Source organism: Podarcis filfolensis (assembly GCF_964270895.1).
Source record: "Podarcis filfolensis genome assembly, chromosome: 12".
Classification (NCBI taxonomy): Eukaryota; Metazoa; Chordata; class Lepidosauria; order Squamata; family Lacertidae; genus Podarcis; species Podarcis filfolensis.
The window spans coordinates 33789297-33816118 of NC_139614.1; the positions used below are offsets into that span (position 1 = coordinate 33789297).

General features: G+C 46.0%; 2 protein-coding genes across 7 annotated transcripts in view; both read right to left on the minus strand.

The window, feature by feature from the left end:
* Window positions 1–6153, minus strand: part of NMT2 (N-myristoyltransferase 2) — a 36767-nt gene extending 30614 nt beyond the window's left edge. For 3 of the 4 annotated variants that reach the window (XM_083578653.1, XM_083578652.1, XM_083578651.1), the window contains exon 1: window positions 5966–6094. In XM_083578653.1, the coding sequence (XP_083434779.1) occupies window positions 5966–5993 (28 nt within the window). In that variant the 5' untranslated portion in view covers window positions 5994–6094. Of the gene's footprint in view, window positions 1–5965 lie in introns of all 4 variants that reach the window. The other variant, XM_083578650.1, reaches the window with a different exon arrangement.
* Window positions 6154–17623: 11470 nt separating this feature from the next.
* FAM171A1 (family with sequence similarity 171 member A1) overlaps window positions 17624–26822 on the minus strand; it is a 66179-nt gene continuing 56980 nt past the window's right edge. For all 3 annotated transcript variants that reach the window (XM_083578589.1, XM_083578590.1, XM_083578591.1), the window contains exons 6-8: window positions 24077–24193; window positions 23434–23548; window positions 17624–20490 (exon numbers count right to left, since the gene is read on the minus strand). In XM_083578589.1, coding sequence (XP_083434715.1) covers window positions 18783–20490; window positions 23434–23548; window positions 24077–24193 — 1940 coding nt within the window. In that variant the 3' untranslated portion in view covers window positions 17624–18782. The remainder of the gene's footprint in view (window positions 20491–23433; window positions 23549–24076; window positions 24194–26822) is intronic.

Genomic DNA, 26822 nt, shown 5'->3' on the forward strand with positions numbered 1-26822 from the left:
TCTGTTGGATCAGAAACCCCCTCATAACTGCTTTACTTGCGTCCCAGATTATTCTTTTTTCAATAGTAGTGTTAGTAGTAGCCACTAAAGGAGGTTTGTAATGAATTTTTGGAGGGGAAAAAGGCGCCAGAGTCATGGAAGGAAGCTTATATTACACTTATACCGAAAACTGAGTCGGAAAAGACACAACTTAAGAACTACCGCCCCATATCCCTGCTCAATGTGGATTATAAAATATTTGCTGATATTTTGGCTAATAGATTAAAAAAAGTATTAGTGGAAGAGATACATAAGGACCAAGCTGGCTTTCTCCCAGGTAGGCACTTGTCTGACAACACGAGGAACATAATCAACATTTTGGAGAAGTTGCAAGTGAATATTAATACTAAAGCAGTTTTAATTTTTATAGATGCGGAGAAAGCCTTTGATAATATTTCTTGGAATTTTATGAAGAAAAATTTCCAGGGGATGGGGGTCGGTCAAGGGTTTGAAAATGGTATAAGTGCAATTTACTCAGAACAAAAGGCTAAGCTAATAGTCAATAATGTGATGACAGAGGAATTTAAGATAGAGAAAGGTACACGACAAGGCTGCCCAATTTCCCCGTTGCTTTTTATTTCGGTCCTGGAGGTTTTGCTAAATATGATTAGAAGGGACCGTCTGATTAAAGGTATCCAGGTCGGAGCCAAACAATACAAATTGAAAGCTTTTGCAGATGACCTAGTTTTGACGTTACAGGAGCCAGAATCTAGTACGAAAAGAGTATTAGAACTGATTCAAGAATTTGGTCATGTGGCAGGATTTAAGCTGAACAAGTCAAAAACTAAAGTCCTTGAGAAAAATTTAACACCGATTGGGAAAGAGAGGTTTCAGAAGGAGACAGGTTTAACATTAGTTAAGAAAGTAAAATATCTGGGGGTTAATATGACTGCTAAGAACTTAAATTTATTTAAAGATAATTATGAGAAATGTTGGACAGAAGTGAAAAAAGACTTAAGAAATATGGTCAAATTTGAAGCTTTCCTTGTTGGGTCTAATTGCAGCTATAAAGATGAATGTATTGCCAAAAATGTTATTTCTGTTTCAATCATTGCAAATTTTGGACAAGATGGACTGTTTCAAGAAGTGGCAGAGAGACATTTCTAGATTTGTCTGGCAGGGCAAGAAGCCCAGAATAAAATTTAAAATATTAACTGATGCAAAGGAAAGAGGCGGATTTGCCCTGCCAGATCTTAAACTTTACTATGAATCAGCAGCATTCTGCTGGTGGAAAGACTGGCTGCCTCTTGAGAACACAGACATTTTGGACTTGGAAGGTTTTAATAATGTTTTTGGGTGGCATGCATATTTGTGGTACGACAAGGTTAAAGCACATAAAGCATTTAAAAACCATATTGTCAGGAAAGCATTGTTCAATGTCTGGATAAGATACAAAGACTTATTGGAAAATAAAACCCCAAGGTGGTTGTCGCCAATGGAAGCGAAGGCTCAGAAAAAGCTCAATATGGAGGCCAAATGGCCGAAATATTGCGAAATATTGGAACAAGAAGGAGAGAATTGAAATTGCAGAGTTTTGAGAAATTAAAAGATAAAGTGCGAGACTGGCTTCATTATTATCAAATAAGAGAGGCCTATAATTTGGACAAAAAAATTGGCTTCCAGGTGGAAAAATCAAAATTGGAAACAGAACTGTTAGATCCCAAAACTAAGATACTATCAAGAATGTATAACTTGCTGTTAAAATGGAATACGCAGGATGAAACGGTTAAATCTGCAATGATTAAATGGGCACAAGATATTGGTCATAACATTATGTTTGCTGACTGGGAACAGTTGTGGACCACCGGTATGAAATTTACGGCATGTAATGCCTTAAGAGAGAATATTATGAAAATGATATATAGGTGGTACATGACACCAGTCAAGCTTGCAAAAATATATCATTTGCCCGATAATAAATGTTGGAAATGTAAAGAAAATGAAGGTACATTCTTTCACCTTTGGTGGACGTGCCCAAAGATTAAGGCTTTCTGGGAGATGATCTATAATGAAATGAAAAAGGTATTTAAATATACCTTCCTGAAGAAACCAGAGGCCTTTCTCCTGGGCATAGTCGGCCAATTGGTGCCAAAGAAGGACAGAACTTACTTTATGTACGCAACAACAGCAGCAAGAATACTGATTGCAAAGTATTGGAAGACACAAGATTTACCCACCCTGGAAGAGTGGCAGATGAAGGTGATGGACTATATGGAATTGGCGGAAATGACTGGCAGAATCCGAGACCAGGGAGAAGAGTTGGTGGAAGATGATTGGAAGAAATTTAAAGACTATCTACAGAAATATTGTAAAATTAATGAATGTTAAAATGATGATTGGATTGAATAGGGGGTATTAGCAACAAAGTTAATAAGAATATGCAAAAATGAATTGATAATGGATGAAAATATAGAGTTATAATATGTTAAGATATAGAGTTAAGATAAATGAAAGAGGGTAAGGATTTGCTGATTTGATTATCTAAATGGGAATACAAAAAGGGGAGGTGTGAGGAGGTCAAGGAAACAAGTTAATGAGTATAAAGTTATAAAAAATGGATTTGTTTTTAATTCTCTTTTACCTATTCGTTTTTTGTATTTTGTATTTTTATTTGTATTTCTTCTTTTTTATGTATTTTTTTTAGGTTTTCTTTTTTTTTGTTCTTTTTATATGTTCTTTTTTGAATTTTGTAAACTGATGTTTTTGTAAAATTCCAATAAATATTATATGGGGAAAAAAAGAAAGAAAGAAAAAGACTCCTGTGTAAAACCCTAGAGCAGAGGTGGGGAACCTTTTTCAGTGGGCAAGTTTCTGCACATTCACACAGCCCTCTCTATTCATCCAAACAGCAGGAAACATTAGCAAGGACACATTATTATTATTATTATTATTATTATTATTATTATTATTCTACCATCCTTCATCTGAAGACACCTCCTGAGCAGTTCACAACAGAAAAATACAAAATAAGAATACAACATATCAGCCAGGCGAAAAAAAAGGCACAATCAAGGACAGCACATATCAGGACTGGTGAGGGGTGTGGCTAGAGAGGCTGTGTGGCCTGGGGAGAGGCCACAGAGAGAGTTCTGGCCCCCAGTCTGAGGTTCCTCATACCTGCCCTAAATAGTCACTGTTTATTACTTTTGGAAATCCTAAGCTAAGATGAACCAAGGTACGAGGCACCTTCCTATGTTCTAATGTCAATACCACAAGATGCAGTGATGGCCACCCAATTGGATGGCTTTGTAAGTTCAGACAAATTTATGGAGGATCAATGGCTACTACCCATGACGGAGGACATGGTCTGCCCTCTATGGCCAGAGGTTGTCTGCTTCTGAACACCAGATGCTGGAAACTACAGGAGGGAAGAGTGTTCTTGTCCTACTTGCAGATTTCATACAGGCATCTATCAGGCTGGCCACTGTGAAAAGAGGATGTTGGGCTAGCTGGACCACTGGTCTGATCCAGCAGGCCAAATTAGACACAGCAAGAATCCTACTTTGGCATGTGGACCAGAGGCTCCCCCACTTCCGCTTTAGTTGTTGCTTCTTGTGGCACCAATGTCAGAACATAAGAAGATGCACCAGCCATAACTATCTGCCCTACACCTAGCATCATGTATGAAGGCAGGGTTTGCAGGTGCCACCAAAGAGCTCACTGGCAGTGCCTGCAAACCCACCGTTGCACACAGTTTGAAAGCAGCGCCAATGAGCTGACCAGTAGCTCCTGCAGATCCCTGTGACTTTGCCAGCATAGCCTAATTTCCTTTGCCCGGGCTCAAAGGGTTTGATCATGAAGGTGAGGGTCTGGCTCACCCATGATCTAAAGACACAGCTCCTTCTTCATCTAACAGATCAACCCTAAACAGGCAGATATGGTGGTACATCCTCTATACAGAAGATAAGCTGCATCCTAACTGTGTTTTCTGCCCTTTCAAAGACCTCCGAGGTGCTGAATTTAGTGAAACCTGCATTTCTGGTGGTGCAAGTTATGCTATGCTCTGTGAGCGAAACCAGGGAACAGAGGAAATTAGAAGGCAGCGTAACTTTGTTTATCTCTCTACGTATCTCCAACATGCCCCTTCCATACCCTTTAAATGCCCCTTTTTGGTCCTGGACCTGTGCAGTTTCCACTGGCTTAACTTCCATGAGCTGTCCCTCAGCCGGCCTAAGCAGAAACATCAGGAAAAGTTATTTATGCCAGATTAAGTTCAGCCAGTGGTAGGAGGAGATGGGACAAGATTATATTGCACATCCTAAGCTCTCCCAACCTGCATACCTGGAAGGAAGGATTGCATCCTAAGTCTGACTATCAGAGTCAGGAGAGTCTGCACAGCAACACAAGCGAATTGGTCAGTTAGCACCCAACACATTTCCCATGATAGGTAGTTACTAACCTGGGAAAACAACTACTTTTCCCCTCATTGATTTTTCTAGTTGGAACCACTCAGCTTGCTGAATGTACAGTGGTACCTCAGGTTACAGACGCTTCAGGTTACAGACTCCGCTAACCCAGAAATAGTACCTCGGGTTAAGAACTTTGCTTCAGGATAAGAACAGAAATCGCACAGCGGCAGTGGGAGGCCCCATTAGCTAACGTGGTACCTCAGGTTAAGAACAGTTTCAGGTTAAGAACGGACCTCCAGAATAAATTAAGTACTTAACTTGAGGTACCACTGTAAATGTATGCATAGCAGGTACATTTACAAAAAGAAAATATCACTGAAGCAGAAATCTCCCTAGGTGCCTTACACCTGACTGCAAGTTCAGCCCTCCCGAGCCCTTTCAACTTAAATGAGGGCTTGATTAGTGAATCAACCATAATATTAAAAAGCACTCTGTGCATGCTCAATGTGTTTACCGGCTTTTACCTCTATCTGCATCAGAGCTGAGCTGCGGCTTTCAGAACCAACCACACACTGCATATAACTCTTTGATACAAGTTTTCTCCTCCAAACCCTATTTATTATAGATTACAGTTTTTTTCTGGCTAGAGAAGTCACACATTCTTTGCTTTACCTGCAAGAAAGACTTTGAGGGATGGGGGATGTCAGCAGGGCTACAGATAACCCACTGCAACCTAATTTCCATGGGGGTGATGGAGTGGACCACATCCCTGGGTTCTGCATCAATCCATCAGAGACTGGTACCACTCCCAGACACTTTAGCGGTGCAAACAGCCCTTCCCTCTCCCGGGGTGGGGGGCGCAAGCGAGGGGCCATATTCTTGCAGCCGGATTTAGCTCTGTGTGTATGTAGGTGTGTGTGATAAAAGGCGTTCAGGGCCAACTCGATCTGCACTGAGGGATGTTGACGGCGCCCTTCTGAACGGCAGACAAACGGCTGCAAAACACGAGAGACTGTCCACAAAGGAAGCACGCGGGAAGGTGGGGGAAGAGAAAGAGACAACCGCGGAAGGGGGGCGGCTGCTGCGGCGGCGAGTGCAGAGGGCGGCCCGGCCACCTTCCCAAGCAGACTCCCTTGCTCGCCAGCTGCAGCAAATGCCAGGCCAAGGGGCCGGGCGAGGGAGGCGTCGGGTCCGCGTGGAGGGACCCCGGCTTGCACACTGCCTCCTCCGCGGCCACCCGGCAGCTGCAGCAGGAGCAGCCGCCGCTGGGCCCCGCGCCCCTCCGCCCGCCCAAGGCGCGCAGGGGAGCGGCTCGCTCTGCCTTCCCACCTCACACAAAAGCGGCGGCCGAGCCCGAGGCGGCCGCTTGCACCCGCGTGGCCTGCGCGCTCCCTCCCGCCTGGGCCGCCGCCGCCTTCCCCGGGCCACGCCGCGCGCCGCCAATGCCGCAGGGAGCCGTCGGCGGAGCTGGCCGCCCACCCACCCGCCAGGCCGGGCCCACCCGGGCTCCGGCGCCGGGCTGCAGGCGAGGCGAGCGCCGCTGCGCCGGGCTGGGCGGAGGAGGGTGGCGTCCCTACCCTTTGGAGTGCTCCGTCTCCTCTTCATTGTCGCCGTCGATGCCGCAGGTGTCCTGGTCGTCCAGCTCGAGGCTCTGCTGGCTGGCGGCGGACTCGCTGTCCTCCGCCATCACGGGGGGAAGGTGGGGGGGGGAGGGAGGAGGGACTCGCCGGCACAAGCCTATGAAAGGCAACCAGCTTGGGCGCGCAAGGCGGCGGCGGCGGCGGCCGGAGGAGCTCCCCCTAGCTGCGGGCCTCCCCCCGTCGCTGCTCCGCCTTCGCTCGTCGCCAGACGCAGCCCGGGGAGCGAGACGCCCCCTCGCCGGGAGGCCGCCCCAGCTGACCAGGTGAAACACGGGGGAGGCGCTCCCTGCTCTCCATCCCCCGGGCTCAGGATTGCAAGGCTGGCTCGAGCGCAGTCGACTCATCCGCTCCTGAAGTTTGCTAAACCTGCACCAATTTGCAGTGTTAACGGGCACGTGCGTTTTAAGACTGCTGGCTTTGCTTATACGTTAATAAATGTTATTATTCGCAATCGGCTCTGTCTTCTCATTCATCTCATATATATATGATGAATGAGAAGACAGAGCTGATTGCGAATAATAACATATATATATATATATATATATATATATATATATATATATGATGAATGAGAAGACAGAGCCGATTGCGAATAACACACACACACACACACACACACATATATATATGATGAATGAGAAGACAGAGCCTATACAATATACAAATTTGCGCAGGCTATATATATATCTAAAAGCCTGCACAAATTTGTATATTTTTAATGTGGAATTTTATTACGTAGATGCGTTTTAAAACTGCTGGTTGCATTTTAATAAATTTTATGGCGACTTGTTTTTAATGTGTGGGTTTACCGGGGTTAAATGAATATTCCTTATTGTTTTATGTAAATAGGTCAGAGGCACAATTAAAAAACATTCTAAAAGTGGGGAGGATGAATAATGTACATTGTTTCCTTTGGAGCTATGCATGCCTGTGTGGCAGCACCTCTTCAACTTAGCAGAGGTGTTTCCCTGTTTTCTCAAAGTGTTGGTGCTGATTTTTAAAACCCTAAACGGCCTCAGTTCCCTGTATACCTGAAGGAGTGTCTCCACCTCCATCATGCAGCCCAGACACTGAGCTCCACCTCTGAGGGCCTTCTGGTGGTTCCCTCGCTGCAAGAAGTGAAGTTACAGGGAACCAGGCAGAGGGCCTTCTTGGTGGTGGCACCCTCCCTGTGAAACGCCCTCCTTTCAGATATCAAGGAAATAAACAACTATCTGACTTCCAGAAGACATATGAAGGCAGCCCTGTATAGGTAAGTTTTAATGTTTGTTGTTGTTGTTTTTCCTGTGTTTTTGTTGGCAACCCAGTCAGATGGGCAGAGTATGAGAAATAAATTTATATTAATATTACCCATGGTTTTTATGTTGGGGAAAGTCCTGTGCAGGCACCCATTGCATGGGTGGTGGTGTCCCCAACCCTGAGCTCTGTATGGTTAACAGATGGGGCTTCATGTGGCCATCTGCATGTGTACTGGATCCACTGGATTGGGGCCAAAACATTCCATCCATTGTGTGAAATTAAACCCACATTTAAATTAAACCCTCTGTAGCCAAAAGATGCACACGTTCTTTAAATAAGCCTGTTATACTAAAAAGCAGTGTGCCCACTGTTTACGTAAGGGAGTGAGGAACTTATGGTCCTCCAGATGTTGGTGAACTTCAATTCTCATCAGCCCCAGCCAGCATGGCCGATAGGGATGGAATTTGTAGTTCCAGCAACATTTGGAAGGCCACTACCTCCCCACTGTTGGCTTACATGAATAGAAGTTTTAGAGGAAATTCACAAGGATGCGGCTGGACTAAGAAGAGCCACTAAGCAAAAGCCTATCAAATTCCAGCATCTTGTCCCCCCCCCCCCCAGTGGAAAGCCACAAGCGGGAACTGAGTGCCCTGGTTCTCTCCGACTGCTGCTATTCAGCAGCTATTCAGAGGCACCTGGTCCTGGAGGTAACATAATACAGCTACTGTGACCAGCATCCATAGATAGCCAATGGATTTACCCAATCTGCTTTTAAAGCCACATAAGTTGGCCATCAACACACATTGTGGTAGCAAATTACAACATTTAACTGTGCAGTGGCTAGGCAGATGGGATGCTCCATTCTATCTCTCCCCAACCGCCCACACGATTGACTTTTTTTTTCTTCTCTAGCAGCTAGCCAGTAATCTTCCCCTGCTTCACATACCCTACTTAAGCGCACAGCTACAAAGACTATTAGGTTAGTGGGCACACGGAACAGGGCCTTCTCAGCAGTGGCCCTACAATTACGGCACTCAATTCTGCACAAAGTTAGGCAGGGTCCATTCCTTAACAAATTAAAAAGGGTGTGAAGACCTACCTTCTGACTGTTGCTTTTAATTGCTAGTCTGGTGCTAGTTTATGCTGACCTTAGTCATATTCTGCAACAGTTAAAATGCAATGACATGTCTGTTTTTAATCTGATTTTAAAATTATATTATGGTTTGCTTGTATGCATTATTATTATCATCAATTAAATTTGTATACTGCCCTTCGTCCGAAGATCTCATGGTGTGGTTCACAGCATAAAAATACAAAATACATAACAAAACCAAGAACAAAACAAAACAAAAAACCCAACCCAACACATGTAAAAGGCCATAGAATGGTAATCAGCCAAAGGCCTGGTTGAAGAGGAATGTTTTCACCCGGTGCCGAAATAGGTATAATGAAGGGGCAAGGTGAGCATCCCTGGGGAGAGGATTGTGCAAACAGGGAGCCACTGCAGAAAAGGCCCTTTCTCATATTGCCATCCTCCAGATCTCATGGAGACAGCACATGAAGAAGGGTCTCAGATGATGGTTGCAGGGTCCAGGTAGGTTCATAAGGAGAGGCAGTCCTTGAAGTATTGCAGTACTGAGTCATTTAATTGGGCCTGGAAACTAATTGGCAGTCAGACCAAGATTGGTGTAATACGCTCAAACCATCTTGCCTCGCTGAATTTTGCACCAGCTGAGGTTTCTAAACTGTCTTCAGAGGCAGCTCCACATATAATGCATTACAGTATTCTAACCTAGAGGTTATCAGAGCATAGACAACAGAAATTAGGCTATCCCTGTCCAGATAGCGGCACAGCTGGGCTAAAGCTGAGCCTCAAGTGACAGCAATGGATCCATAAGTACCCCCAAGCTACATACCTGCTCCTTCAGAGGGAGCGTAACCCCATCAAGAGCAAGCAAACCTCCCATCCATCTGATCTTGGGAACCACCCACCAACAGTGCCTCATCTTATCTGGGCTGAGCTTTAGTTTGTTGTAAACAACATGTTTGTAAATCACTTTGGGAAACATTTTGTTTGAAACACGGTCTATGAATCTTTTGAAGAAATAATACGTGCTTCTCTTAGTGACTCTCTTATTGTTGTCAGGTTTCTGTGTTAAAGAGATTTGATTTCTTAAATTAGGATCATTGCTTTTGTTTGGGTAGCTGTTTTATCCCCGAGAAGTGCCTCATTTGTACACACTAATTACATCCTGTTCGTTAACAGCCTTTGCTTGAAATTAAAAAACTGCCAGAAATAAGCTCACGAAAAGCACAGTGGAGCTGGTGCCGCCGTTTATTAAGCTATAACCTGGTCCTTGGTGGGTAACTGAGGGTTATTGCCGAGAGTTACTATCAAAAAGACTGCTGGCCCAATTAATTTCAAGCACTGCTCCTTGTGCCAGCATCTAGGTCAAAAAGACAACAGTGGCACTTTCAAACGGCTTTCTGGAGAAGCAGAATGCCATCGCAAGGCAGGAGAGGCAAAGTTCAGATTTGTTTAGGTGTTGTAGGCATTGCATCAATCAATCAATCAATCAATCAATCAACGATTGCATCACTTCTGTGTGATTAACAGGGGAGCTGAATTTGCCATTGAGGGTTTTCTCTACTGGATGTGGCCTGGCTGTCTTCTGGGAGTCATCTTCATTATTGGCCTAGCCACATACTCCATTCAACTCTTCCTGCCAGTACAGCTGACATTTCCAGGAGCTGTATTTGCCAATATGGTAATCTCTCTTTTTTTGTGGGGAGGTGAGTTTAGGAAGACAGGATTATGTCGTATTCATTCAAATACCCGCATTATTATAAAGTACCAGATCTCTGCATTAAATATATTACAAAGGAACACATTTGTCCTAGAACATTCTTCACATTTGGACTCCACCCTCTTTCTCCACTAAGCTCACGCAGCAAAGAGGAATGTTAGGTTACTTCGTTTTGTTTTGAATACAATCCTGCAAGGTCCTTCAAACAGTGACCTGGCCCAAGGTCAGCCAGTGAACATGGCAGAAACTAATGCCACTCTCTGACAGCAGTGGCCCAGAGTTGCTGGTGGATAGTTGTGTTTGTTTGTTTTTTGTGTATGCCATGGTTACTACCAAAATTGTGAGCAGTCTGCAGAGTCATATGAAATTGTTTTGTGGGTGCCACATCAGGTCCCTGGGCTAGGACTTAGGTACCCCTGGTATACATCCACTAGTATAAATGTTATACTATGAAGCCTGTAGGACAGGGTGCAGAGTAAATATGCATTTCAACACTTCTTAGGGAGGACAAAACCATAAAGTGTCCCCTTTTTGCAAGATGATGGTGAGGGAGAGCGAGGAGCAGCAGCTGAGGTGTGGAGTAAGGGAGATGAGGAAAAAAGCAGGATTCTGAGAGAGTAGTTTGCCCCAAGCAAATCCCAAAGGTTCCCTGATACCACAAACGGGTCCTTTGCCCTACCAAGGTGTGTGTGGGGGTTCTTGAATATGTTGGCTGAGGGAAGTGCCATCTAAGTTACACCAGGTACTCTGGAGAAGAGCTGGAGAAAGTTCTCCTCAGAATATCTTCTTTGTTTGATCCCCAGGATGAGAAGAGTAACTACGTATCAGAGACCTTTGTTTCCTTACCTGCTAAATGTTTACATTTTATATGCTATTTCATCACATGATGTAAAAGCCACTTCTGGAAATGTAGCAGAATTTGAGGAAGTTTACTACCGCTCATTTCCATGCTGTTTCCAGAAAATTGCAGGAGTTTTGCATTGCCATTTTCACATGGTTTTTCATGATTAAAACTCAGCTGCTCATGCGATGAAATCTGAAGCGGTATGCCAATATGCAGTTCTTTCCTGATGTTTAAAATTTAGCGTGGGATTCTGGTAAATTAATCAGAAAGCCAAAGTTCTGTAACGTAATAGGTAATTGCAGTGTAAAAGGAACATTGCAAATTGGGACAGAAGCTCTTTCATTATAACCAGTAAAACGAATGTAATAAACCCCATGTATGAATGAAGCTTTAGTTTCTTTTTACAGGAATTATGTATATTGTAATATGCTTACAGCCTTCCCATAAGCATATTGTCAGGGAACTGTCATCTGAGACGAAGGAGGTGAAAGGGCTCATGGAGGGTGAGAGAGACCACTCAGCGGAGGAGGGGACCAGCAGGGGGAGAAGTGGAGTTACAAGGGAAAGTGAGTCGGAGGGAGAGCTCAGATATACTTCAAGCGGGAACAGTGGAGAGGTTTCAGGACCTCCCGTAGGCACACCCACTCCTCGGCGGAAACTGTCACGCCGAGAGTCCAGAAGACGCGTTTCCGTCAAGGAGCTTTTATGCTGGAAGAAATTCCGTAAACGCCCACTGTCCGATTCAACGAGCGATTGATGGAGCCATGCTTAAGGAGCTCCATCACAGACAGAGGTTTGGGAACTTAGCCAAGCTCTGAGGGATCAGGATTTTACGCACAAGCAGCTCACCATCCCATCACAGCAATCGGACAGTCCCTGAAAGCAGCTTGTGCAGAGAGGCATCATGAGCAACCCAGCTGGAGCCGGAGGAGCAGCAGGAGCTGGAGAAGGTCCAACTCTGGAAGAAAGGTGCAGAGTTTTGGAACTCCAGCTAGCAATGCAAACGGCGAGGCTAGAAGAAAGGAGGGCGCAGGATGCAGAAAAGGCAAAAGGCGCTACACTAGCAAGAAAGATGCCAGGAATGGTGCAGAAGTTTGGGGGGGACCCCAGGAACTACCAAGCCTTTAGGACAGAGATGCAGTATGCTCTTGAACTGCAGTTTAACGACTTTCCCGATGAGGCATCGCGAGTGGCGTTTGTGATTGGCCATCTCGAAGGAGGGGCGAGAGACTGGGTCCGGCCCCTGATGGCAGGGAATAGTGACATGCTGAAGGACGCGAGGAAGTTTTTTCGCGCCATGGATTTGATGTTTTCCAGCGAGATTGAACAGGGACTGGTGCGCAGACAATTGATGGCTTGCAAACAGGGGAGCCGATCGGTTCGTGAGTACTGGACTGAGTTTACAATGTTGATACATAAATTGGGGTGGGACCTATCGGCGGAACCCATTCAAATGCTCTTTGAAGAGGGGCTTTCTTCGGCGGTGAAAGACGAACTTTCCCGGGCGCCCAGGGCGGAGTCTATGGACCAGCTGACCAAATCAGCGTTGACCATTGGAGCGCGCCAGGAGGCAAGAGCCTTGGAGAAGCGGGAGGGGAAAGGAGAGCGTTGGAGGGATTTCCGCATTCCAGAGATTCCAGAACCCAGTTTCCCGCCCGGAGAGCCGATGGAAGTTGGAACAGCGCGCGCGCGCGCAGTTTCAAATCCCAGTGAAGGGAGGAAGAAGGAGGGAAAGAGCGCCAAGAAATGTTACCTCTGCCAGCAGCCAGGTCACTTTGCCAGAGTCTGCCCACAAAGAAAGGAATGGCAAGGGATGGCGGGAGCTGTTGGGGGGAAGGAGGAGGAAGTCCAGGAGCCAGTAAAAGCCAGCGCCTGTCTGCCGCTGTCAGGGCACTGCAGACAGGCCAAGGAGCAGTAAAAGTGCCCACTCCGGAACCTCCAAGACCAGCTCTAGTAATAGAGGTGCTGCTAGAGCTGGCAAACGGATACCCACTAAAGACCAAGGCGCTGTTGGACTCAGGCAGCTCCTGTAATTTTATGAGCAAGGAGTTTGCAGCTGAACACCAGATACAGACACTCCCTTTAAGCAACCCCCTGCAGGTCACCACGATCGATGGGAGGGAGCTGTTGGGGGGAGAAGTTAGCCTACAGACCGTCCCAATGGTTATGAGGGTGGCAAGGCACACTGAAAGGATAGCATTCAATGTAGCCACCCTGGGAGGGGCGCCAGTCATTTTGGGAATGAGCTGGCTAGCGTTGCATGACCCGCTAGTGGGCTGGCATCAGAGAGTGGTCTCCTTTGGGTCAGCACATTGCCTGGAACACTGCAAAGAGGGAAAGGTGCCAGAAGGGGCAAAAGCCTCTCTAGCAGGGATGGAAGTGGCGGACAAAGGGAAGGTGCCCAAACAATACGCTGACCTGAGCAAGGTCTTCAGCGAAAGGGAAGCAGATAAACTACCACCGCATAGAGACTTTGACTGCCAAATTAACCTGGTCCCTGGGGCCCAGCTCCCCGTGGGCAAGCTGTACGCCATGTCAGACAGGGAAATGCAGGAGTTGAGGGAGTTTATTGACAAAAACCTGAAGAGAGGTTTCATCAGAGAGTCCAGAGCGGTGGGGGGCAGCCCAGTGTTTTTTGTAGACAAAAAAAACACGGATAAACCGAGATTGATCGTGGACTACCGGCGGCTGAATGCCGTGTCAGAACCAGTGACTTTCCCCATGCCCAGAATTGATGACATTTTGACCAGGGTGAGGAAGGGAAAGATATTCACGAAACTGGACCTGAGAGGAGCGTACAACCTGATACGAATAAAGAAGGGGGATGAATGGAAGACAACGATGTTCACCCCCCTAGGGGCTTTCGAATATCTCGTTATGCCCTTTGGATTACAAGCAGGCTCCGCCTGTTTTCAATCGTTCATGAACCATGTACTGGGACCTTTGCTCTACAAGAATTGCGTGGCCTTTCTCGATGACGTGCTGATATATTCAGAGAATGAGGAGCAGCATGTAAAGGATGTCAGGGAAGTGCTGAGCCAGCTGCAAGCAAACCAGTTGTGGGTGAAATTGGAGAAGTGTCAGTTCCACGCCAAGGAGGTGGAATTCCTGGGGTACCGCCTATCAGACAAGGGATTAGCCATGGATCCAAGCAAGGTACAGGCGGTGCTGGAATGGAAGACACCAAAAACGAAAAAAGATGTGCAAAGGTTCTTAGGGTTTGGGAACTTTTACCGTAAATTCATCAAGAACTTTGCCCACTTAACGGCTCCCATCACGGACTGTCTGAGCAGCAAGAAGAAATTCGTTTGGACGGCGGAGGCGGAGCACGCTTTTGAGGAATTGAAAGAGGCATTCGCTTCGGAAGAACAGCTCCTGCATGTGGATTTACAAAAACCCATGAGAGTGGAAACTGATGCCTCAGACCGCGCGGTGGGGGCGGTGTTGCTTCAGCCAGGGAGCAATAAGTCGGAATGGAGACCGTGTGCCTTCTTTTCGCGTAAGCTGAACAAATCCGAGAGGAACTACACGGTATATGACCGAGAACTACTCGCCATTCACGAAGCGTTCCGGAGATGGAGACACTTACTAATTGGTGCACAGCATAAGGTACAAGTATGTACGGACCACAAGAATTTGGAGTATTGGAGAACGGCACGAGTGCTCAACCAACGACAAGTGAGATGGGCCCAGGAGTTCTCCAAATTCCATTTTGAAATCTGCTATGTGCCAGGTCCAGAAAACATCAGAGCGGACGCTCTCTCTCGCAAACCTGAATATTTGGAGGGGGAGGGAGCGCCAGAAGAGAGACATATTATCCCAGAGGACCACTGGGTGTGTGGTGTGGCCTGGGTGGGGCAAAGAGAACTGGTAGAGGGAACGGTAAATGATGAGTACGCCCAGGATAAGCTCAGAGGTTTAAGGGGAGAGGGAGAAGACCCCGGAGGTTTTGAAGAAAGAAACGGGGCATTGTATTACAAAGGGGCGCTATATATACCTGAAGGGGAATTGAGGGGGAGAGTACTCAAACAGCTGCACGACAATCCCACAGCGGGGCATTTTGGGCAACACAAGACCATGTGGTTGGTGACCAGGGAGTTTTGGTGGCCCAAGGTGAGGGAGGATGTACGGGAGTATGTGAGAAGGTGTGACCAATGCCAGAGAGCCAAAGGAGAAAGGCGGGCGCCAGCGGGGTATTTAGAACCGTTACCCACACCAGAACGACCGTGGGAGGCGGTGTCGATAGATTTTATGACTGATCTGCCCAAATCCCAGGGGAAAACCGCCATACTAGTCGTAGTAGACCAGTTAACTAAGATGGGTCACTTTGTAGCTTGCTCACATGCAGTCACGGCGGAAGAGACAGCAAAATTGTTTGTAGAACATATTTTTAGGCTGCATGGCGCCCCCTTGAGGCTGGTTTCCGACAGAGGGAAACAGTTCACGTCCAGATTCTGGAGGAAGCTTATGAGCTTGTTGCACGTAGAGGTCAACTTTTCGACTGCCAGGCACCCTGAGACCAATGGGCAGGCGGAGAGGGCAAACGGTATCCTTCAACAATACCTGAGGTGTTATGTCAATGACAGAGAAAACGATTGGGTCGAAAAGTTGGCACTAGCGGAATTTGCTTACAATAATGCAGAGAATGTGTCCACCGGGATGAGCCCCTTTATGGCTAATTATGGGTGCCACCCCAGGGCGTTTCCAGGGGAAGGAGGAGAGAGATGGAGTGTTCCGGCCGCTGAACTTTTTGTAGAAGAAATGGAAGCGATCCATCGTCAACTCCAACACAACTTAGAAAGGGCCAAAGAAGAATATAAGAGGCAGGCAGACAAGAGCAGAAGGGAAGGTGAAACAATTAGGGTGGGGAGTCGGGTCTGGCTATCAACCCAAGGGTTGCCGTTCAAGGGTAGTTGCAAGAAATTGAGACCCAAAAGATTGGGACCATTTGAGGTCATCCAACAGGTCAACCCAGTGGCTTTCAGACTCCGGTTACCGAACCACATGAAACTGCACCCAGTATTCCACAGGTCATTACTGTCACCATACAGGGGGGAAGGTGAAGGGGTATCCACACGGGGGCCAGCCATAGAAGAAAGGGAAAGCCGCAACTATGTGGCAGAAATCATCGACTCCAGGTGGAAGGGTAATCAGGTGGAGTATTTGGTCGCGTGGGAAGGGGAACCGGAGTCGGAAAACACCTGGGTGAAGGCAGAGGAGGTCCATGACGAGGTCTTGATCGAAACGTTCCACCAAAGGTTCCCCAGGAAACCTCAACCAGTAGCGAGGTTCCGGAGGGAGTACTTTGGCACCACCGACGATGAGGAGGAACTGGAGGGATTCAGGGAATCGGAGTTGGAAGAGGGTGCAGACTCCGAGGAGGAGGAGTACTTGGAGACCGGGAACAGCAAAAGGTGGAGGGAAGTGTTTGAAACTTCGGAAGATGAGGGAGGTTCCTTCAGGGGTTTTGCTCCCTCGCCTCCCGCAGAGGAGGGGAGGGAAGGGGGTGAAGGGGGCCCTAGAGGGGAGGTGGATGTCAGGGAACTGTCATCTGAGACGAAGGAGGTGAAAGGGCTCATGGAGGGTGAGAGAGACCACTCAGCGGAGGAGGGGACCAGCAGGGGGAGAAGTGGAGTTACAAGGGAAAGTGAGTCGGAGGGAGAGCTCAGAGATACTTCAAGCGGGAACAGTGGAGAGGTTTCAGGACCTCCCGTAGGCACACCCACTCCTCGGCGGAAACTGTCACGCCGAGAGTCCAGAAGACGCGTTTCCGTCAAGGAGCTTTTATGCTGGAAGAAATTCCGTAAACGCCCACTGTCCGATTCAACGAGCGATTGATGGAGCCATGCTTAAGGAGCTCCATCACAGACAGAGGTTTGGGAACTTAGCCAAGCTCTGAGGGATCAGGATTTTACGCACAAGCAGCTCACCATCCCATCACACATATGTTTGACCACTGTGAGAACAGGACACTAGGCTAAATTGTCCTTTGGCCTGATCCAACAGGCTCATCTTATGTTCTTATTTAATGTACTGCAATACATCCATTATGGATCTCCAATCCTGTATAGACCACCCTTGCCCTTGAAACATAGCAAGAACGTTAAAGATGTATTCTTTAATACAAGCATTCCCAAGGGTCTCAAGTAGTGTATGCATAATAGCTTTCTTAATATTTGTTGTCGACAACATTAGAACAAAATATACAAAGCAAATTGTGTAACATCTGTGAAAACCACAAGAATTATTATGTTCTTTAATGATACACTCACCTTTGCCCCACCAGTTTAGGGAGCCATTTAAAACAGATGGCAATGTTAATTTTAATTGCCTTGAATTTTCTTTCAAAAACAACACAACAGGTATTAAAATTGCCCCTGGGGAAATGTACAGGATTTCTATGGCTGTACTGCATTTGGGCTTCTGCATTAAGAGCTGTACTTTGGCCTTTGAATCACTGTCAGTGGACTTTCTGTGTTCAATTATCTCCTATGTCCACAATGTTTTCCGCAACAGTGGCAAATGGAAAGCTGGGTGTTTGGCATTGCCCGTCCCTTGCCATAGATGAACCAAGGAGGGCACTGAGATTCCATGAGAATTAAGTGATAGAATTCAAGCACACCAACCTCAGCAGCCACTTTGTAGAGTTCAAATTGCTAGTAAATAACAATGCTGCAACTAAAAGGAGGAATTTAAAAAAAATCCTAAATTTTTAAAAAGTTTATTTTTCAATTATAATTTTTGGATAACCAAGCAGCTTTATATAGAGAAAGCACAGAAGTGTTTATCTGGCACTTTTGGATAGTACATAATAACTTTTGCCCGAACTCTCTAAAACACACATTCAGTCCACTTGCTTGGTCCATAGTCCATGTTACTTCAGCCTATATACACCATATTTACAGTCATTGCAACTATCTTCTTGGCTACTTTCGGGTTTTTGCTTTTCCAAAGATGTCCTCTAGCCTATCTTTGCTAAACAGAATCCACAGTACACACCATAACTAGGGAACACACTGCGGTGAAAGGAGGAGTCCCATCAGCACAGACATTTGATGGCATGCAGTTCTTAAAAGAAAATGTAAAGCTTTAGAAAGAGAAAGAAATCTGAATATTCAAGGCGCTAGCAAAAAGAAGGGGCTGTTCATTGTTCCTGTAAAAAAGGCACTTGGGAGTGGGGAATTGGAACCAGAGGAATCGCAGCTGACCTTAAAATTCAGTTTGGCTTTGTTAAAAAAAGGCTCTTCAAAATACCAAGAGATTCTACTCAGGCTTTTGTGTAGGTAAAAATCAGTTGCTGAGCAGACTTATCGTAAGGACATAAAATGTTTAACAACTACCTTGTACATAAGTAAGAAAAGCATAGTTTACGCAAAAAAAGGTTACTAAAAAGCAGCAATGCATAGCCTTCCTTGGAGATAATGCATATCGGTAGACGTCAAGTGTCAAAAAGTCTAATGAAAGATACCCTTTCAGTAGCACTGTCATGATACAATTGAATTTAAGAAAACGCAATGAAGTTTCACATAGATCCCTTTTCGGGGAAATCTGAGGTCATAATCCGCCATACCACATGCCAAACATGTCCAAACGTCCTTGATGGCTGATGTCAAGTAAATGGAATCAAGAGTCACACTCTTAAAAGCTCTCTCGTAGGAAGCGTCCCTCACGCGGCCTCTTCAGAGCAACTATCTGAATCTGCACAGTAATTCTTTGCACGTCCACCATTGCCCCACCCTGAGGGTTCTCCCCCCCCTTTTTCTTCCCCCTTCCACAGACAAACTGAGAACATCCGCCGAAAGACATATTTGGCAACTTTAATACTCCCCTGGGTCGGTGGGGGAAAAGATGAATGGACCGCAGCTCACTTTAGGTTGAACGCCATCAATGGCCTCTCCTCTCGCTTTTGCCAAGGACTCTTCTTATCTTCTCCTTGATCGTCGTCGTCATCGTCATCCTCGTCGTCTTCATCATCTTCAGCTTCGTTATGGACAGTCATTCCGTGCTCTGGGCTCGTTAAGGGCTCTGGTGAACTTTCCACTGTTCGTTTTAGAGTCTCCTCCTGCAGGCTGGGCAGCTGGCTGCCCGTCCTTCTGCTCCCTGCCTCCAACAGGCACCGTAGAGTACTGTCTTCCGGACTGCAAACGGCTGTACCGCATTCGCTGCCACTTTGGTCCATATCATCCAAATACACAAGCTGCGTGTAAGCTGTGCTGTCGGGAGCTTTCTGCTCCTTTTGCGGATGTACCTGAACTTGCAGGTGGGTTTGGTGCAGGGACAAATGATCTCCCCTTCCCCTCCGGGCGGATTTGGGCTCGTTCATGTCCACCCCAGAATCCAAGCTGGCGTCGTTGCTTCCGTTCCTCCCAGCTCTTTGAAGATCGATGTACGAATGTCTAACGTGGGCGTTGGAGCGTCCGTCGAGAGAAACAAACCATGCCCGAGGATGAGGTAAAGGCTTGCCTCCTCCTAACTCCATGAGAGCTTTCTCCGTAAGAAGCTGCACTTCGCTATTCATCTGCGCCAAAGAGGCGTCGTTGAGCGATGCCGGAATGGATACAGATTCAGACATTGAGACATTCTGGGTGCTCCATTCGCTTGCTCCAGCTTCTTGCAAATGCTGCTGAGATATTGCTTGGGCGGCCAGCTGCTGGGGCTGCATCTGTTGCTGCGAGTGTGGGAAGAGCTGAGAATGAGGGCTCGACAGTTCCGCCTGGAGCCTTTCTATGTCGATCTGCTGGTCGGTGGGAACAACCAGAGGCTGGCTAATATAAGGATGTTCTCCGGGAAGTTTCATATAATGGCCTGGAATAACCAGCGTAGGCAATACTTTTCTGTAAACACTGTCATTAACCTGATCAACAGAATTACAGCAGACCAGCTGACCTGGCCGAGGGAAGGAAGTGGGTCTCTCGAGGTGGTCAACAGAGCGAGACATCATACATTCACTGGGCCTGCAGTCTAACAGTTCTGTTTCGGGTGCTGAAGGGATGGGGTACAGTTGCTCCTGAAGATTGTATTTACTTCCTGTAGAAATATGGTTCATGGAGGCCTGCTCTGGCTTCTCAAATAAAGGCCGAGTCAACATTGCACTGTAACTCCTCCTGTGATCTTCCTTGTCAGGGGAGTCATACCCTTCTGATGCCTCCATAGATTTCCTGGGGTTTATAGGAAAGCTATCCACAGATTTAAGGTAGTCTTTTCGCAGAGTGTCACTAGAGGCCATGTTCTCCAGAGACATACGGCTCTGATCCTTCTCCTTATGGGAAAGCAACTCTTCTCGGGAACTAAACTCTTGCGAGGTGCTGTATGTGTGCTTGAGCATGGGAGTGCGCATATCTGCTTCTCCCCCAGAACACACTTTCTCCATGCGCACAGCTCCCATCAGCTCCTTGTGGCCGGAGGATTCTGTGTGTCCATTGCTGGCAACGGACAACCCGCCAGGAAATTCTGACTCGGGGCGCGAAAATATCAAGTTGAGGTGGGACATAGAGGTCGACTGATCCTTCTTAGCGCCACTAAGCGTTGAGGACAGCTGCAGTTTCTTATGACGTGGCTTCAGACACTTTCGCCTATCGTAAAAAGAGAACAAAAATAGTTAACAAAAGACAATATCTTGTTGCAGGTGCTAAGTGAATGGTCCTATTCAGGGTTCCAACCTGACAGCTCGGTAGAGAACAGGTTTTCTTAGTGGTTGGCTCCCCGTTCATGGAGTGCTCTCCCTAGAGAAGCATGTCCACCACCACCTTTATCTGTTTTTGGTTGCCAGGCAGAAACATTATTATTTACCCAGGCTTTTGGCCCTTAATTTGTATATTTGTGGCCTATTTTTGTGCTCATCTTTTTAGTAGGGCAGGTGTGGCTGGATTTGCCTGTACATTTTATTTCTATATACAGTCATGCCTTGGAAGTCAAACAGCTTAGTTCCCAAATGTTTTGGCTCCTGAATGATGGAAAACGAGAAGTGACTGTTCTGGTTTGCAAACTATTTTTGGAAGCCAAATGCCCGATGGGGCTTCTGATTGGCTGCAGGAGCTTCTTGCAGCCAATCAGAAGCCACACTTTGGTTTTTGAACATTTCGGAAGTTGAACAGACTTCCGGAATGGATTCCGTTCAACTTCTGAGGTACGACTGTATATATATATGAACATTTTTATTTTATTCTCCATTCTTTTACTTGGTTTTAATTCCTGTCCCCCCATTTAAGTTGCTGAGTCACTTTTGTGAAAAGAGACATAATGATGGTGATGGTGATGATGATGATGATTGATGATGATGATGATGATGATAATAGAATTCCTAAATGTCTGTGCTGCTTTTTATCTTCTAAAAGTTCCGCTGGAATACATCAACTACTTATATTTTCATTAATTTCACATGTTAAAAGAAAAAAAAAAGATGATTATTTTTAATATGTGACCCTCCAGTGAGTTTGTTTAGGTTCACTGGGCTGCATCCAAAACTGTCCTTCTGGATGTGGAAGCCATCCATCCTCTGCTCTCAGAGGGACAGCAGTCTGTCTTGGGAGTTTCTCCTGGCTAGAATATTGTGTGAGGTGAAGGTTTCAAAATGCGGGAAGTCTTTGCAAGTAAAGGAGGTTTCGTCACAGCACAAAGAGTCACCAGGTTACATGCTGAGGGTGACGGCAAAGACGACGGAGACAGAGTTAGTATGCCCGTCCATGCTCTGCCATTTCCATGTGTTGGCCTAAGTTGTTTTTATAACTATGGCTTTTAAATGCTGCTTTTACATATAATTTATTGCTGCTGCTTTTTGTGTTTAATGGTGTGTTGTTGTTGTTTTTTGGTATTGTTGCACTTTTGTAAGCCACACTGAAAAGTCCTCAGGAGAGCTGGGAAATAAATAATACATAATGGCAATCAAGTCTTCCTTCAAACGAAATCCTTTTTCTCCCATTGCTGTTTTTCCCTTTGAAAAGGAGGCCCTCATTTGGACTAGGGGGATATCACATGCGGTTCCCTCACTGCGAGAAGTGAAGTTACAGGGAACCAGGCAGAGGGCCTTCTTGGTAGTGGCGCCCGCCCTGTGGAACACCCTTCTGCCAGATGTCAAGGAAATAAACACCCGACTTTTAGAAGACATCTGAAGTCAGCCCTGTATCGGGAAGTTTTAAAGGTTTGATGTGTTACAATTTTTTATGTGTTGTAAGCCGCCCAGAGTGGCCGGGGGAAATGCAATCAGATGGGCGGGATATAAATAATAAAATTATTATTATTATTATTATTATTAGTAGTAGTAGTAGTAGTAGTAGTAGTAGTAGTATTCAGAATGCCTGAGCAGAGCTTATAACAGGGAACTCAAATCCAAAGGTGTAATTTTGCTTGACTATTATGGCAGCTGGTATACATATCAGTGCACCAACTGAAAGTGTTTGTGAGAAAGCACCATTTCCCCTCGTTGCAAAATGAAATGGCAAACAATAGGCATGAAGTTGATGGCTTTGGATGCCTCTCCTCCAGTTATACTACGATGCCTGTCACCTTAAGCAATTGAAACAGATCGTAAGGGGAGATCAGGATGTGGACTGCTGAACTGGGACCAAGATCACTATTACAAAGTGTTCCCTTTCTAAAGATAACTGCATATCGTTTAAATGAAATTGATAACCCCCTGCGTAAAGCCAGCTTTTTGTAACATGGGGAATATGGGCGTGACTCCTAGTTCCCCATTGTGCCCCTTTTTATACCACAGAGGAAAGAAAATTTAAGCAATTTAAGAAATGGGCAACTAGAGGGTTGTACAAAATGCATAATCGATTCAAACCGATCAGTTACTGGCTCAACTAGGGGACATCGGTCTGAATTAGTTTCAGATGGTTCAGACCCAATCATTCAGTTCTTGTTTTTATCTCACTTAAGGTGCTCCTAGAGATCTAATGGTTTTTTCTTTTTCTTTTTGAGAGCTTCTGTGCCAAGAGAGAGAAAATTTAAAGGATCACTCATCAGGATGGAATGTTTCTTTCCCCCCTAGTATTAAAGCAAAATGGGATGGTCTCTGTACACAAACTGAGGAAACACAGTGGAGATTATACTTAATTTCCTCCCTATTGGCAGCAAAACATTTGCGCCAGAAACCCCCATTCATGCTGCATGGATGGTGGTTCCAAGGTACGAGAGTTAGCCTTAGTAGAAAAACTAAAGAAGTGAGTCGAGTTAGAAGGACAGCAAAACCAATACACTTTCATAGGGACTTCATATTTTCTGACCATGGTTACATCAAGACTAAGTTGAACTGTGAAACTTCCAGAGGCCCCCAAATCATTTTGACATGACCTCTTGCCCAAACATCTGTGGTCCCGATATTGTGACTTACTGCTATGGACCAAAATATGCTCAGTATACAAAGACCCTTTTAGGAAGTATGAGATGGACAATGTAATTACATTGCAGTTTTAGGTTGCGTTTTTTTTTTTTTTAATGGATGCTTGAAATGTAGGATGGAAAATTTACCGGAAAACTCGTAATTGGTTAAAAAAAAGAGAGGTTTTTTTTACCTGCAGTAGTACAAGAGGAGGCACAGTAAAACCAGAAGTATCAGAGCCATCCCTCCTAGAATAGCCAAAAGAAACACTGTGTGGTAAGTGCTTATGTCCTGGGTTACAACGGGACCTAGAAGAGAAAAAGTTGAAAAGGCTGAAGAAAAGCAAACCAACCAATACAGAGCCTTCCAATTCCCCTTTGAGTGCATATTTAAGGGACAGGCTGGTTCTGGGTCCTAGTGTGCACCCCTCCCTTCCTTGGAACAGGGGCAGACTTTGGTCTCTCAAATTTCAGTGGCGCTCTCTGTGATGCTACAGTTCAGTGCCCCCAACTCTTGCACCCCATTCTACATTATTGTTGCAGTGCTGGCACCCAGTGCAGCTGAACCAATCATGCTATCCTAAAACCCCCTCTTCTCAGAGGGGGTCCCCTGTAGGTGCTCCTGCAGGCAGCAGGAGTGATGCCACCCATGCCAGACAGTGACAAGAGGCCCACCATTCATACTTCCCACAATGCCCCAGAGCAGTAGTACGCTGGGAGGGCCTTGTGGGTAATTAAAATGGCGGGTGCACTGATACTATAGTGAAACACACAGGCCCATTCACAGCAAGGTGTGCAGATATGTATGGAACAAAGAAAAGAAAACTCTCATTTCACCTGGATTTGTGGGGGACATGGCTGCAACCCAGTATCCCAGCTGTGGGGCAATATAAGTCCAGGTCATCTCGCTTCCTTCTTGTTCTACGATGCCCAAGCTGCTTTTCAACCATGTTCCTGTAACACAGGGATTCAAAATGTATTTAGGAACACCATAAAAGGAAGGCTTAACAATTCTGTGCATTGACACAAGTCACCTTGTGGCGAAAGGCCTTATTTGAGGTGGTTTTCGTTTGTTTTGCTTTGTTTTAAAATAACAGAGAGACCAAGGCTGCAGCTGTATTTATCTTTTACGTGACCCTTCAGCCCCAATGAAAACAGTGTGACTTCTTGCTTCCGAGTAAGCATGCAGAGGACTGTGCTATGAAGACAAAAGCTGGCCGTGATGCTAAATGAGTCACATGGAAACACGTTAGCTGAAGAACAAGAGAGTTAACAGAAGATGAAGGGGACTGAGCTAGGAGGTAAGATTTGACCCTTTCCTTGGTTCCAACAAAGATGGTATTGGGCAGGAAGAGACGGTCCCCAATGGCCCACAAAGGCATTTAGCATTATAATCTCAATGTTTGGAGTTTATGATAGGGGCTGTAGATGCAGTTCCTGTACAAACATTTCGATGCTGGGCTGTCATGGATGCAGCGAGTGCACTTCTAGGAAGGAATTCATGGAGGAAAAGAGCAGCCCCAGTGATCAAAATCCACGTTAGCGTAGGTCATTAAGGCTGCAATCTTATGTGCACTGACCTGGAAGTAAGCTCAAATTAGACACAATGTGACTTATGGGTATAAGAGTGTTCTGTTGGTGTCCCTCAAACCTCTGGAGCTACATGTTTATCACATAGGAGCAACAGCAGCAAGCTTTTAGCAAAGGGAGGTGTGCGCACGCGCCCCATTGTTTTCAATTTAAAGAATGTTTATGTGCCCATCGTAGCACAAATCAACCATCGTGACTTTTAGGCAGAGTTTTATTAAATGAGTGCAAGTAGTTTTGCTTTCCGCCAGCAGTGGGCGCCAAAACTAACAAATAAGGAGGGAAGCAGGCAAAGTACCTGGAGATGAGCTCAATTCAAGTTCTGCTGTATTCATTACCCTAGTCCAGGAGACAGCAAACTTTTTCTGCAGGGGGCTGGTCCACTGTCCCTCAGACCTTATGGGGGGGCCAAACTATATTTTTGGGGAAAGAATGAACGAATTCCTATGCCCCACAAATAACCCAGAGATGCATTTTAAATAAAAGGACACATTCCACTCATGTAAAAACACACTGATTCCCGGACTGTCCACAGGCCGGATTGAGAAGGCAATTGGGCCAGATCCGGCCCCCAGGCCTTAGTTTGCCTACCCATGCCCTAGTCATTTTTTTTTATTTGGTAGGATGACTCCTGCACACTTCTCAAAAATCATATAAACAGGGGCTGTGCCACCACCACAATCACTTGAAATTAGAAGTATATCCTGTGCTGCAATTGTATTTCAGATGGATTAACGTTACTATCAACAAAACCAGGGATATTTGAGTAACTTGGGAATGCAAAGCCAGCCTGTGCCCAGCTCCTCACTGAATGCTGATAAGATCTCGTGGACAACCAAAGGGAATCATTAATTTAACAGCTCGGGCAAAATATGAGTTTACGGCAGGACTGATATTCCGCCAGCGGGGGTAGAGGGGTGGGGTGGGGGGGGTGAGGGAGGACTTGCATCCTCCCTGACTCACGTTACACTTCATTAATACAAACAAAATCCTTCCCAACCCTCTTTTAAAAGTTCTTTGTTGCTGCCGCTGAGTGAATTTTGTCCCTGAGCAGTGCAGGCATCAAAGGAGCCAGGCGGAGGTCACACACACACACAAACATGCTTTTTAAGGTAGAGTTCAGCCGTGGTTCCAGCTGAATTAAGGAATGGCTCAGATCACTTTGCATTTGCCAACAAAAGGAAATACTGTACCCGTGGAGGAAGGAGGTAGCCAACAAAAGAGGCTGTCTTCCTGCATGTACAATACTCATTTATTCCGCCCGCCTGCTGTTGCTCCCCTGTTAGGAACACCCCTCAGAACAGAAAGCAGTCCTGGTTAGGGCAGCGCTTTCTCTGTGGGAGAGGGATTTGGGTGGGTGGGGCTGCAGCCCCTCAGATGTTGCTAGACTCAAACTCCCACCATCCCTGACTATTGGCAGTGTGGGCTCAGGCTCATGGCAGCTGGAGTCCAGCAACTGCTCTAAAATAGAGAATTGTTTTCTTGTAGAGATGGGTGAATTTTGGTTTCGCTCAGTTTCTCATTTCCCCCCTCACTCTGCCACGTTTCTGCATTGGTTTGAGGATTTTAAAGAAGCAAGTCCTTGTGAAAATCCAGCATCCAGCAAAATCCAATATACAGTGGTACCTCGGGTTAAGTACTTAATTCGTTCCAGAGGTCCGTTCTTAACCTGAAGCACCACTTTAGCTAATGGGGCCTCCTGCTGCTGCCACGCCACCGGAGCACGATTTCTGTTCTTATCCTGAAGCAAAGTTCTTAACCTGAGGTAATATTTCTGGGTTAGCAGAGTCTGTAACCTGAAGCGTCTTTAACTTGAAGTGTCTGTAACCCGAGGTACCACTGGACACATCTTTCTATGTAGTTTTGGTCAACATAAACATTTTGGCAGAACCATTTTCCCCTTAACGAATGCATTTCTGCAGGCGATTTTTCACTAATCCATGCATTTTAATACAGGCTTTTATGTATTTTTGGTACACATTCCTTGGCTTGGAAA